General features: G+C 40.3%; 1 protein-coding gene across 1 annotated transcript in view; it reads left to right on the forward strand.

Moving 5' to 3' along the window:
- The window catches only part of MAGI2 (membrane associated guanylate kinase, WW and PDZ domain containing 2), a 1404484-nt gene that overhangs the window by 1244175 nt on the left and 146108 nt on the right, over positions 1 to 14201 (forward strand). Inside the window, exon 15 of the mRNA XM_054563833.1 lies at positions 7175 to 7367. Coding sequence (XP_054419808.1) covers positions 7175 to 7367 — 193 coding nt within the window. The remainder of the gene's footprint in view (positions 1 to 7174; positions 7368 to 14201) is intronic.

Here is a 14201-nt window from a genome sequence, read left to right on the forward strand (position 1 = left end):
CAGCCATATGCTGAAAATGAAGGTGCCAAATGATAATCAAATGTAGGAAACAAAATGAAGCTATGTCCAAATTAAAAAGACTTTAGGTAATTTTTAGAGCATGTTGTGGGGTACTAGAGGATAGCTGAGACTTTGTAAAGTGCTTAAAATTAAATCCATATAGAATCCATTGTACTTAAACTAACATAATGCCTCAAACCTAACAACTTGAGGAGTCACCACCAGAAAGATCAGATCCTTGTTTGCTCCAGAACACACTTACGGACACACTTGTTTTCCTTACCAATCTGTGAGCTCTTTGTAGGCACGACTGTGTTGTGATGGTGTTTGTGCCTCCCGAGCCAAGCGTACAGGTTGGCACAATAAATAATTGTTAAATGGAATTTAAGAAAGTCCACTTAGCCAAACCAAAATGGTCACCTGAGTTTCTCAGAACAAATGTGATCTGGAGTATACATCTTTTGAGGCTTCTAACCCTACAGGCCCTGTAGGATTAAAATGGCCTAATCCTAGAGGCAGAGATGTGTCTTGGTATTCCTACAGGATGCTTTGTTTAGCCCTGCCAGTGCTTTAAAATTACTGTGCATCAACTAATTTCACATATTTAAAAATACGAATTTCCACCTTCTCTTGAAAAATATATCCGGCAACATTGAGCCTGCCTTTCTCCATGACAATTGGCTGGAGCTAAGCAGTGGTCTCTTTTAGACTAAGCATGGCCACAGTTCTCAAAGCTCCCTAATGCCTGTGTTATTTATTTTGTTTATTATATTTAAAACTCCTCTTCCAGATTAGATTGAAAGGAATTGGAAAGGTGAATATTTTGCACCAAAGGAATCTTCGACCAGAGCCAGATCTTGGTTTTAGTAGTCCCTACCATTGAAAATATTATCAGGTTCCTTCTCTTATCTATAAGTATAAATAAAAGATTAAACTATAAAATAAATGTAAGGGAAAAACAACAAAGTTTCTATTCTCCCTGTCATGCTTACTTCAATACAGTTTTTGAAATACACAATTCTTACTTTGGGAGACCTCTCCATGGGTTCATGGTCTGCCTTGGGGGTAAACTAGTACCACATTAAGGAAATACTATCGTCACTGGTCTCCCCTACCCCCAGAGGTAGGGGGGTTGCATGACAGTCACAGGGAAGGCATAGTCTCAGCCAGCTCAAGACGGGAGAGTTCTAGCTGAACCTGGCCTGGCACAGATGCGATAGAATTATTACCTGAATGGAGCACATACTGCTCAAAATGAAGCTCGGGTGTATGAACACAGCCATGGTCACCACCCAGCCTCAGGACACCTTTCTGCCTGGTCAGTACACAGGTTCCCGGGTTCCCAACCTGCTGAACACTGGCCTTGCATTCCTGAATCCTTTGTCCCTCTAGTGGGCAGGCATCCAGCTATGCCTTTTCCCTTTACATGGATTGCTGGTTATCCTTGTTGTATTTATTTAGATTTATTCTGGTTTATTCTTTCATTCGAATGATTTAAGACACATTCAGGCTGCAGCTCAGCTGTAAAGCAGAAGCCTAAATCTCTATCAAGCAAGTAAAGCCAGAAAATAATGTCTTGAAGACCAGAATATTGCACCTCAGAAAGACCATGTCAGGAAAAGCAAGTCTACTGTAAAGACCTCCCATAAGCCTTTCCTTCCTGCCTTCCTCCATTGTAAGTCCAGAGATAATATACAAACAAAATGTGCTAGCCTCATTTAATTGCTGGCATGCTACAAAGGGAGAGGTGTAGGAGGTGACTTGGTCCCCCACCACAGGAGGTCTCATAAATTACATCAAATAGGTTTCTGCCTCCATATATACGAAATGGTATTGACATCTCAGGGTGCACATTAAACACGACAACACAGCTTACAGCAAATAATGAACAGCAGGACTCCATCTCCAACAAAGCATATGGGCATTTTGTTTCCTGCAAGAGGAAATACTTTTCACAGTTAAATAACAATAGAAATAGAAAGAAATGAAAAATTGTCAGAAAGGAACAAAAATGAGATTTCCAGCTGCGAGCTAAAAAGAGATGGGAAGACATCAAGATGGAAAGATTTGGGAAACACCAGAGTGGAGAAAGGGCTGTGTGGAGAAAAACTGTTGAATAAAGAGAGAGGTAATGATAGACATTCTCCTTGGCACAGGAGTCGGGTGCAAACTTCTGGGGAGTTTCAGAAGGCAAGAGCCTGAAATCTGCCTGCCACATCATCAAATTGTCCCAGGCTGCAATTATTGCAGATCAGATCTGCCTAACCTTAGGTAGTGTGGGAAAGAATTAAAGGAATTAGAAGGCCTGCAAGGGTGGTTTTCATTTGTTTGTTTGTTTGTTTGTTTGTTACATGTTTGTTTTTGTTTTATTTTTTGAGTGAATTTTCCCCCAGCTTACTGGGATATTAGCCACTTGAATGTGAATTGCTGTTATTTCATATCGAATATTCTGTTTTGTTCCATGCCCTCATAACCTGTAAATAAAGTAGAGGTGGGGAGTTTTTTTTTTTTTAATAATTTTGCGTTTTTAGAGAAGGCAATCAGAAAGATAAGCCATGAGTGAGTTGTTCTTTCAGTGTATGCATATAGGAGGTGTCTTTCTAGATCTGTTTTGCTCTTCCTTCAGAGCCAGAGCAATAGAGGCACGATAAAGAACTCCTCCAGAAACAGTGAGAAAATTCATGAGTGGGCCTCAGGGTCTGCAGAGGCTGAAGCACCCAGTGAGGCCAGAAAGAGTAAGGGCAGTGTTGACTGGGAAGGCTCCCTGGGCTAGTGTAGCCAGCAGTCAGCAAACCCTGATGGGAATGTAGCCTGGTGAGCCAGGGAGCCCAGATTATGCACTCAAGGGGGACGCGCCCTCAGCAGACTTGGGAAGTGACGAGGGTGATGGGACAGGGAGTTGGGGGCAGGCACTGGAGGGAGAGTCCTTCAGGGGACTTAGAACATGACCAATGAGACCACAGATCCTGTGGTGAATGGACCAAGTGGGAATACTCAGAACTGTGCTACTCCAAATGTGATACTTTACAGACCAGAAGCATCCAACATCTCCTGGGAGCATGTTAAACATGAGGAATCAATCTCAGGCACCACCCCAGGCCTGCAGAATCAGACTCTCAGGGGTAGGTCCAAAAGTCTGTTTTACCACATTCACCAGGTGATTCGCATGCACCCTAAAGTTTGAGAACTACCGACATAAGGGATCGGATATCCTGAGGTATGTTTTTCAGAGCTTAAATGAACACGGTATATATACTGGGAAGCCAATATGAATCACAGTGCAAGAAGAAATCATGGATTATCTAGTCCCTGCAGTTACGGTGGCAGACAGGAAATAAATTAATAGAATGTGCCAAGTGTACAAAGCATATTTAAAATAGAGGGGGAAAAGTTGTGTTTTATTTTTCCTAAATAGGGAGTCACATAGAGCTGGCTCTGTGTCAGTCCTGAAATACAATGCATGAAAGTGTGAAAGGGCCAAAGGTAAGAACAGTAGCAGCAGGAGAGCAGAAGTAACAGTGTGTGTGTATTGGGGAAAAGCCCCCCAAAAAAGTGTAAGTTCAGGATTGATTTTGAAGATCTGATGTGTAGCCTATTCAAATTCATAAGGGCTTTAATAGGAGCAACTTACATACACAGGCAAAGCAGCTGCCTGCTCCCAGTGGTGGCCTCCTGGGAATAAATCCACCCCTCTGAGGACACTGTTTCTTTTTCGTAGGGGGTTAATAGTAAAATCATATGCTGGGCAGTCATGTAGTCTACCAGAGAGAACAACACCTTTCTAAGTTCACAGATAACATCAAGCAGTTATCCATACTCAATATATTCATTAACCTCCTTCTTGGGTGCATGATGTTTATCTTTGGATGGCATTCCTTCTTTCTGATTAGTCAACCAACCCTGAGGCTACAGAGAGTTAAACAGTCACAGAAGGTTAAACTGAGTCCAACATTTCCCAGCCACCTTTGCTGCGGGAGCCATATTGCATCTCTGACTGCCCCTAGAGCATGGCCAGCATCTTCCCAGCAAAGGCAGCAGTTCCTGATGGATGTGGCAAATGTAACTAATACATATATAACTAACGGACAGCCAGCTCTGATGCCTATGCTCACCATGCTCAGTTCAGTTCAAGTTTGTTTAATAGCTATGGCAACCTTCTTCTTTTATTCCTCACCCAAGGACAGTTTTTCATTGCTTATAGAGAGAGGAAGGGGGAGAGAGAGAGAAATATCAATGTGAGGGAGAAAGAGCAATTGGCTGCCTTCTCAAATACACACTGACCAGGAATTGAACCCATGACCTTTCAGTCTATGGGATCACTCTCCAACCATCTGAGCCATACTGGCCAAGACTATGGCAATCTTTTTTTGAAAAAAGATAGAGGATGGATTATATAATAAAATTATATAAACATATATAATAATTATATAGTACTATATAATAAATTACATTGAAGTACTATATCAAAGATATAGTTTATTTAGATATTCAACTGAAGTGTTAATTGAATATAATTTATTTAGAAATAGATATGTAATATTTGATAAAACAAACTAAAGGCTGAATATTAAAGTTTCAAGCTCTGTAAAAATATGGTGAACTTCAGTCTTTGCTCCAATGTCAACTTTTCATGAAGGCCTGTTCTACCTAACTCTAACACCACCTTAGCCATTTGACTGACACCCACCCACCACCCCACCTTGCTCTATTTTTTTCATAATATGTGCCTGCTAGATACAACAAAATCTACACATTTATTATATTTATTATCTTGCAACTAGAATGGAAGTTCCATAGGGTAGCAGGGAGGGGTTTATTGTTCACTGCTGGATTCCTGGCACTTAGACGTGTCCCTGGGCTCAATGAATATTTGCTGGATAAATGAATCAATTAGTGAGGAGAGTACCTCAGACTATAATAAAATAGCAGAAAAGCAGATGCTTTACTAGGATTTTTCTCTTAAAGAATGATATTAAACTGATAGCACAGAAGATAACTTCAAGGGTATCTGTATATCTCTGCTGTTTTCCTTTAGCAAGAAAGGAATGGGAATTTTTCAATGTGAAATTTTATTTTTACACCTTTTGTTGAGGGCCAGATTACAGCTGTGGCTCTCTCAGTTACAGCCTTTTTGTTGTTGTTGTTGTTGTTCCCTTTGATCAGTTAGAATCAAAACTATAGCATAAAGATGATAATTAACCAGCCAAGGAGTTCACGAGCCACATTTTTTTCTATAACCATCTATAAACTCTCCCACAACAGCATACATAAAACCTAGAAGTTGGAGGCTTTTCTTTAGGTAACCCAGTTAAAAGCAGCTTTTCATGGGGCAGTAGAGAAACACAAACATTCATTTTAACTAGCTTCTGCACAAAGCACTTAGCAAATCTTTGAAATGTTCCTTAGTGAGTTGAGACTTTTGAAGAATAGATTGGAACATCTTCAGAAAGAAACTCATAAATTCAAATTGGCATGATAATAAGGGAAAATGCAGACTGTCAGAAGCATGCCCAACGGCTGGACTGTCGCAGGTGGGCACAGAGGGCTGCAGAAAAAGAACCATACTGGACAACCAGTCGAAGGCAGAATGGGAGGCCTTTCCTGTGAGAGAAATAATGAATCACTCATCAGAGCACTAATATTCAACATCGACACAGATCTACTCCCCGTCTGCCCTCCAGAAAAATGGGAAAAGCAGCTGTAGTGACGGGTTGTTTTCATTCCCCAAGACAAAAAGAGCTATTCAGTGGACCAAGAGGAAAAAGAAAACTCTCCAGCCTATAATTTTGCATTACCTGAGAAGTCCTGGGCATTCAGATCTGGTTGCCATGTTGACAGGCCACACTGATCAGTGTGACCACGTACAAGAAGGCCTGAGGACGTACAGGCTCGCAGGGCACAATGCAGCAATTCTGCACACTAGCCAGAATTCAAAGATATGGGATTTGAGAGAAATGTTTGCACCTGAACAAAATCAACCTGTGAGCAAGGGATCATTTTACAAAGATTTAAAATAAAATCTAGAATATAGGCTCTGTAATATTATCAGGCTAATGGTAACTACTGCCTTTAGATGCTGTGTGGCTAAGCCACTTAGCAAAAGAAAAAATGTCTATTGTTCATGAGTTTGAAAAATTGTCCATAAGTTAAACAGAAAAACTAAAATACTAAGTACTGTTATCTGTCCTCTGAGAAAGGAAAAAGCCTTACTAATGGACACTACATTGAGTGTTTCTAATGGGAAGTGGGAAACTTTATTTCATACCTTTCATCACAGTCCCTGCTTCAGGGAATTAAAATAAAATGCACATTTCTGAGGTAGGCACCTCCTCATTTCTTGCAGTGGTAGCTGCCTAAGAAAAGAAGCCTTTCAGGGGACAGGCAGAAACAGGACGTCCTTTGTGCAGAGGACAGTGCTTGACGGAAGTACAATATTAAAGGAATGAGGCAATCTGGAGCAGGTTTGACCGAGAATTTTTAAGTCAAGTAGCCAGGAAAAGCCAGCCATGACTTTTGCTTAGTTTTGTTTACCTTCAGCTTTTCAAAGTAAAGCAAAAAACAAAACAAAGACCACACTTTGAACCTTTATCAGAGCTTAATAATGTCAGCAGCTAGTTTCTGCTGACATTTTTTGAGCAGTCACTATGTGTTGTAAGGAAAGTTAAGTGTTTCACATGCATTATTTCATTCAATTCTCCCAAAATGTCCATAAAATAGGTCCTATTGTTTTATTTACCCATTTTGCATGTGAAGAAACTGAGACTCACATGGTTAAGAAGCCTTGCCCAAGGCCACACAAGAATTGGAGCCAGGAGTCAATCCCCAACTCATTTCAATTCATAGCCCATGCATGATGGCCAATAGCATCAGGTTATTTGGGGTTAGAATTTTCTTAAGGGTGGTATGTTATGAACCAGGTAGCTAGTGTTTTCCAAACTTCATGGCGAATGGCAGCAGTGAGTCAAAACTGGTGGTTCTCTAGAAGGAGGTAGTAACTTGGAAGAGTTGGAAGGGCACTCCTTCAGCCTCTCACATTTCATTTTTCAAGTACAGGCTCAGGTTGTGGGCAAGGGCTAAACCATGGCAATAAAATCTTCCATCAAGTTTTTATATACTTATATGTATATAAAAAGTTTGAAACATAAATGTCCTTTTCTTCTCACTGCTTCTCTAGATTTTGATTGGAGCCGTCATTGCCATGGGCTCAGCCGACAGAGATGGCCGCCTCCACCCAGGAGATGAGCTCGTCTATGTTGATGGGATTCCAGTGGCTGGCAAGACCCACCACTATGTCATCGACCTTATGCACCACGCAGCCCGGAATGGGCAGGTCAACCTCACTGTGAGACGAAAGGTGCTATGTGCAGGTATGTAACTTGAGGCAGCAGCAAGTGTTGGAGATTAGGGGGTGAGATGCTTTTGTGAGACATGCTAAAGACACTGGAGACAAAATTTTAAATCAATTTCTATATTATATGATGGAAGAAACCAACCTAGATATTTCAACTATAAGTGATTTTGAAAGTGCAGATTTTCACCCCATTAGTACAATTCCAGCAGTCTTTGAGGCCTACATTTTCAATGTAGTCATTAAAATTTTCTAGCAAAGCCTGGGGCTAATTTAAGATGTGTATGCTCTTTGCTGCTAGCAGTTGCTAGTTATAAGAACATTACAGTAGTGAAAACTATGGCTTTTGAAACATTCCTCATTGTGTTTACAAATCAAGAACCATAGCATTTTGATACCATAATAAAGCAATAAGGATGGAAAATTGGCTTCCATTGTAGAGCCTGATAAACGGTAACAATAAAACTATTATCCTGATTTACAGAAATAAAGCTGTATGTCATTTTGAGGAGACACAAGTCATATAACTCCAAACTTATGAAACAGATAAATAAGAGTAATTATTCCTTTTACATCCATTTTCCCGACTTCCTAAAAGAATCCACCAAAGACATACTTTTAAAATTCAGCCCTCAGAGTCCTAATATGATTCCATTTCTCTCTTCACCATCTCAACTCCCCAAAAAAGATTTATAGTTTAAGGAATATGTCTAGTACAAGCATCACACTATTTTTTGTAATCTGAGCATTCAAGAACATTGGGAATGTAGTCCCACACCACCTGTTTTTGGCTCTGGGAATCATAGGAGCAGCAGCACCAGCAATGTCTTCCTGTTGCCTTCTGCCTCTATGGCCTGTTGGCCTTTCTGCTTGCCCCCACCCCCCGGACTACTCCTCATACAGAATGATGAATGCTAGAATTAGGGGACAGGGACTTAGGAACGCCACCTCCCTTGTATTACAGTGAGAAGACTGAAACCCAGAGATGTAGTCACTTGCACAGTAGTCTGCAGAGTCAGTGATGATGTGGAGACTTATCTCCCTGGCCAGAGCTTATTTTTTATACCACTTTCAGTCCCCCTCTTCACTCTACCATGAACTCCACTTCCAGTGAATGCAAAGACATTAGACCAACCTTTAGCTAACATCACTGCCCATTATAAGGAGAAGAACTCTTTCACATGTGTTATTATTATACCATGTTTGAATTTTAAAAAAGGGTGGGCCACTGGATGGATAATCTCAGGCTGTGAATGACTTAATAGGATAAAGTTTATTAGTCAAAGAGAAAATCCTTTTCTATTGGAGTCTTCCAGAAACTAGACTTTGAGCAAGGGGAATCATTGAAAAGGGCAAGTCAGAAGGATTGTCAGCCCTCGCCGGTAGAGACTGCCATATATCTCGTATCATATGGAGGTTTTGCTAAGAAGTGTCATTCATCTTCAGAAATTCCTGCCATACCACTTGACCCAAACAAGTAAAACACCTTGAATTATTCTTATTCTTGGGCAAGATGCCAAAAGGAAGACAGTGTTTCCTTGGTTTAACTGTCTCTCTCCCTACAAAGTGATTTTCAATAAAACGTTTCCTGTGGTATATGTTCTGTAACCCAAAGATAAATTAAAAAGATACCTGATTTACAAGGAAATAACTGCAAAGCTCAAAACAAATGCACCAACACAATTTCATGCTCCCCTTGCTACCAGCTGATTATTGCAAATGAAATTTTGTTCTAACCAACCCAAGTTATTGGCGTATGCCAAATGCTGCAAAAAAAAAATGTATTCTTGCAATCTGTGAATCATGTGACTTCCATAAAGATGCTCTTTGCTGCAGTTCTTACCAACTTCACTTATTCAGGCTTTGAAGTGCATTTCAAGTGCATTTAATTTTTTAAAATGTTCTACTGCAGACTGCTCATTCTCACCAGGAGAGTTTCCAAGTTAATTCAGCCCACTCTTCCTTGAAAGCTTCATCAGTGTTGAAAATGATTAAGTTCAGCAAAGGATACTTTGATAGTAAAGTAAATGCCTAAAAATAGTAGAAAAAAGATTTTTAAAGAACAAAAGGCATAGGAAGACAGCCTTTCCTCATAGCTGCCATTTCCCTAACAGTGAGAAGGGACAACATCAAATGCATGTGACAGTGGAGATGACTTTTCAAGGGTTGTTGTATCATTATTATTATGCCTTCCTTAGTAAAGACAGTGGGAGGTACAAGCCTGGGCTTATGATGAGATGATTGAGAGCTGATGGGAAGTGAGCAATTAGCTGCGAAGAGACAGAAGATGAGCAAAAAGAAGGGCAGTGTTGCCACCTTTGTGCACAAAGGAGCAAAACTATAGATAAGGAGCTGGGAAGAAGGGAAGTCATAGAGATCATACCCACCAACCGTCTGCTCACCATGGATTAAGCAAAGACATTGGGCACTGTGTTGATGCTCAAGACAAAAATACATCGAACATGAAAGATACAGACTGGTGAGTTACACTGGAAAAATTAAAATAACACAAAAACCTGCCCCAAATATTGAAATATAAAAAAGTACATGATTAAAATTAAAACATAAAAAAGGCATACAAATACAAAGGCAGTATTTTTGACTAGGCAGTGACAAACTAGATTCTTAAAAATGATAAAATTGTAGAGGGAAGGAGGGAAATGCACAGCAGTGCACCCAATTTTATTTGCCAGATAATTGTATTACTGATCTTGCATTTTGAATGAGTTTTGAAAAATATTCATGCCACCAGATCCAATATTTAGTTGTTTTTTTCCCAAGGATAGTAGAAGAGTGCTTTTAGTTATTACACTGAAAGTATAAATATTTATATGTTTAGTAGCTAAACTTGAGATGTTGACCCTTATGACACAATATTTTAAACACATGCTATTCCTCTGAGAGAACAGTGTGTCCAAGGAATTTCCCAAAGTGTAAATCTAGAACTGATGTGAAAGAAAATTTTATAACTCAATCAAAACATATTAGAGTCCTACTTCTGGTCAAGATGGAGGCATAGGTAAATATGGCTCGCCTCCTCACACAGCCACAGCAAAAATTACAACTAAACTACAAAACAACTTTCATCCAGAATTGTCAGTAAGTTGATATGTGTGGAAATCCAACAAACAAGGAATTGAAGAAGGCACATTCATCCAGATGGGTAGGAGGAGCAGAGATGCGGAGATGCAGAACAGATGGTCCCACACTCACATGAGTTGGATAAAAATCAGGAGGGAGGGATCCTAGCCCTGCACCAGACTACCCAGCCCAGGGTTCCAGTGCCAGGAAGATAAGTCCCTGTAGCTTCTGGTGTATAAAATCAGTGGGGATGGGGAAAGCAGAAGAAATTGCAGGATTCTCGGACATCTGCTTTTAAAGGGCCTGCAATGGACTTAGAACTTATGCAAACTCACTCTGGGCTCCAGCACCAGGGCAGCAGCTGGAAGAGTGCCAGTGGCATACAGGGAGAAAATGAAGTGCCTGGCATCAGGGCAAGTGCTGGGAGACAGCTTCCTCCCAGACAAAGCTCCAGAGACCAGGCAGTGGCCATTTTCTCTTTTCTGAGCTCCGGCCCCCAACACACATACATGCAGAGCCACAAAGCAGCAACACCGTATCAGAGACACCATCAAACTGGTTCATTCAGGTTGCCCCACCCTGGCGATTACCTAAGGCTCTGACCCAACCATCTTACTGGTGTGCTTTTCTACAATAGGTCATGCTACTAAGACAGGGAGTTAAAGAAGCTCTACCTAATACACAGAAACAAACACAGGGAGGCTGCCAAATTGAGGAGACAAAGTAATATGGCCCAAATGAAAGAACAAAATAAAACTCCAAAAAAAGAACTAAACAAAATAGAGATAAGCATTCTATCAGATACAGAGTTCAGAACAGTGTTTATTAGGATGCTCAAGGAACTCAATGGGTATTTCAACAGCATAAAAAAGACACAGGCAGAAATAAAGGTACACTAAGTGAAATAAAAAAAAATTTACAGGGAATCAACAGTGGAGTGGATGAAGCTGAGAATCAAATGAATGATTTGGAATATGAGGAAGAAAAAAAATTCAATAAGAACAGCAAGAAGAAAAAAGAATCCAAAAAAAACAAGGATAGGTATGGAATCTCTTGGACTACTTCAGACATACCAACGTTCAACTCATAGGGGTGCCAGAAGAAGAAGAGAAAGAGCAAGAAATTGAAAAGTTATTTAAACAAATAATGAAAGCAAACTTCCCCAATTTGGTGAAGGAAATAGACATATAAGTCCAGGAAGCACAGAGAATCCCAGAAAAGATGGATGCAAAGAGGACCACACCAAGACACATCCAAAGGTTAAAAATAGAGAATCTTAAGAGGAGCAAGAGAAAAGCAGATAGTTACTTAAATGGAGTTCCCATAAGACTGTCAGCTGACTTCACAAAAGAAACTTTGCAGGCTAGAAGGAACCAGCAAAAAGTATTCAAAGTGATGAAAGGCAAGGACCTATAACCTAGATTACTCTATCCAGCAAAGCTATCATTTAGAAACTGAAGGGCAGATAAAGAGTTTCCCAGACAAGGTAAAGCTAAAGGAATCCATCATCACCAAGCCATTATTATAAAAATGTTAAAGGGACTTATTTAAGAAAAGAAGATCTATGAACATTAAAATGGCATTAAATTCAAACTATTAACAATTGAATCTAAAAAACAAACTAAGCATAACAGCAACAAAATCATACATATGGAATCATTTGGAGGGTTATCAGTTGGGAGGGAGAATAGGGAGAATGGGGGCAAAGATGCAGGGATAAAGATGTACAAATTGTTAGGTACAGAATAGACAGGATGATGTTAAGGACATTACAGGAACTGGAGAAGGCAAAGAACTTAGATGCATCACCTATGAACATGAACTAAGGGGGTGATTGCTGGAGGGAATGGGGGTCCCAGGTAGACAGGGGCAAATGGAGAAAAATTGGGACAACCGTAGTGGTATGATCAATAAAATATATTTAAAAAATAAAAGCAGACAAGATGAAAGACAAAAGACATATTAGAGTCCATCTTAAAACCACCAGCATCTTTTCTCTAACACCTAAAGGAACATCCAATTCTTGTCCTAATGCCGAGAAAGGGGAAAAGTTTTCTTAGTAACTGAGTGAAAACTTTAGCTAGTGTTTAGGGAGCCAGTGAATTCCTGGTCCTAGTTACCACACTTTTTGTTAATTCAAAATGCATTCCCTTATGCTTTATCTATGAGCATGACACCCATTTAAATAAGTTGTCTTAGTGAGTGTAAATCAGGGGTGCACAGACTCAAATTCTTGTGGGCAGGCCAGCCCCTGGTGCAGGGCCACAGCCTATGGGTTGCCCCTGCTCCATCAGGCACCCTGAGGATGCACATGCATGTCAACATCCCAGCCCACATGTCCAGGCTCTATCCACATACAAACCCTGTTGTCTCAGCAATGCTTCAACATGAGACATGATCATCTGCAGTGCAGCCATCCCTCTGGGGACAGTCCTGAGAAGAGGCCCAGGCCTGCCCTGGGAGCAGGCAAGGTCTATTTGGTGACAGAGCCCTGGAGTCCTGGCACCCAGTATGTGATCTAGAAGGGAAATGAGGGCTCCAGTTAAACAAGTCCGTTAGGCCCTGCATACGCCCCACTCTGTGGGTAAATTAGCAAATGAGGAATTTGCAAGAGACGTTGGGGAATGGTTGGGACTGTGATGAAAACACACTTCATAGCCCATCAAGGGAGCAGCCACTGCCCACTACCAACTATTCACTACCTATTCTAGCTATTCACTACCAACTATTTCAAGAGACACTAGAAATCCATATTTCTATAAAAATTTACCTATTTAGAAACACTGACAATTAATTTTAACAACACGCAGACCAACACTGTGCAGGAATAAATGGGTCTGCTGACCTAGTCAAAACATCTCAACTGGGGGCACAGTCAGTGACTCCTGCTTCCCAAACAGAGACCCTCTCTGTCAGCCAGTGACGATTTCCAGTATAACTGATGGGGACAAAACAGAAGCTTAACTAAGCATTAATTGATTTGAGTAGCTACTAAGTGACTGAATTCTGTACAATCACTTGCGTGTGAGACAAAAGAATAAGTCAAGGATGCTAAAAGTTGGTGAATTTTTAAAAATGCACATGGAATTTAGTCACTTTGTGACATTTTACCATATTATTCTAAAACAATGATATTCATGTCCTATACCAAGAAGGGTTGTTGGAGAAAAGAGCCTTATTTGGACACAGAACTGGCTGAGCAGAAAAATAATGTCGAGTCAATACAATCCCTCAAAGTCAATCATTGGAAGTCTTCTTAACTCCTTGGTTTTAAATGTGTTCATATTGTCAAAGAACTTTGTTCTAGAGATTGAAAGGGAAATCCAAAAGCAATAGAAAAGTATCCTATTAATGTACTTAACTATTTCATGTCGACTTCGTCTGTGATTTTCTTTCTCTCCGTAGAACTTGTGGCACAGCCACTCCCAGCCATTTATTGCAAAGATGTAATTTTTCTTTGTTGCTGCTTTACTGACAACCCCAGCTCTCAGCCCCCTAAACTATGACAGCCAGAAAATGAGATCTCCCTTGTCACTGCCTATGACATTTAGTTACTGATTTGGTCCAATAACTCGGGGAGATTTTCAATTTAATGTTGCAGTATAGTAATTGTTTGTTTTTCTTCTTCCTATCTCTGATCACTTTATTTCCAACTCACAGAAGGACTGATAAAGGACATGTGCTTCACCAAGACAATAACAGCATGTCTTTGGATGATGTTTTCTAGCAGAGAGGCTACGTTTTACAGGCAGTTTTAATTCTGATAGAAAAG

This window comes from Pteronotus mesoamericanus, unplaced genomic scaffold (genome assembly GCF_021234165.1).
Source record: "Pteronotus mesoamericanus isolate MK-2021 breed Mesoamerican mustached bat unplaced genomic scaffold, CSHL_Meso_final scaffold_85, whole genome shotgun sequence".
In the NCBI taxonomy this organism is placed as follows: Eukaryota; Metazoa; Chordata; class Mammalia; order Chiroptera; family Mormoopidae; genus Pteronotus; species Pteronotus mesoamericanus.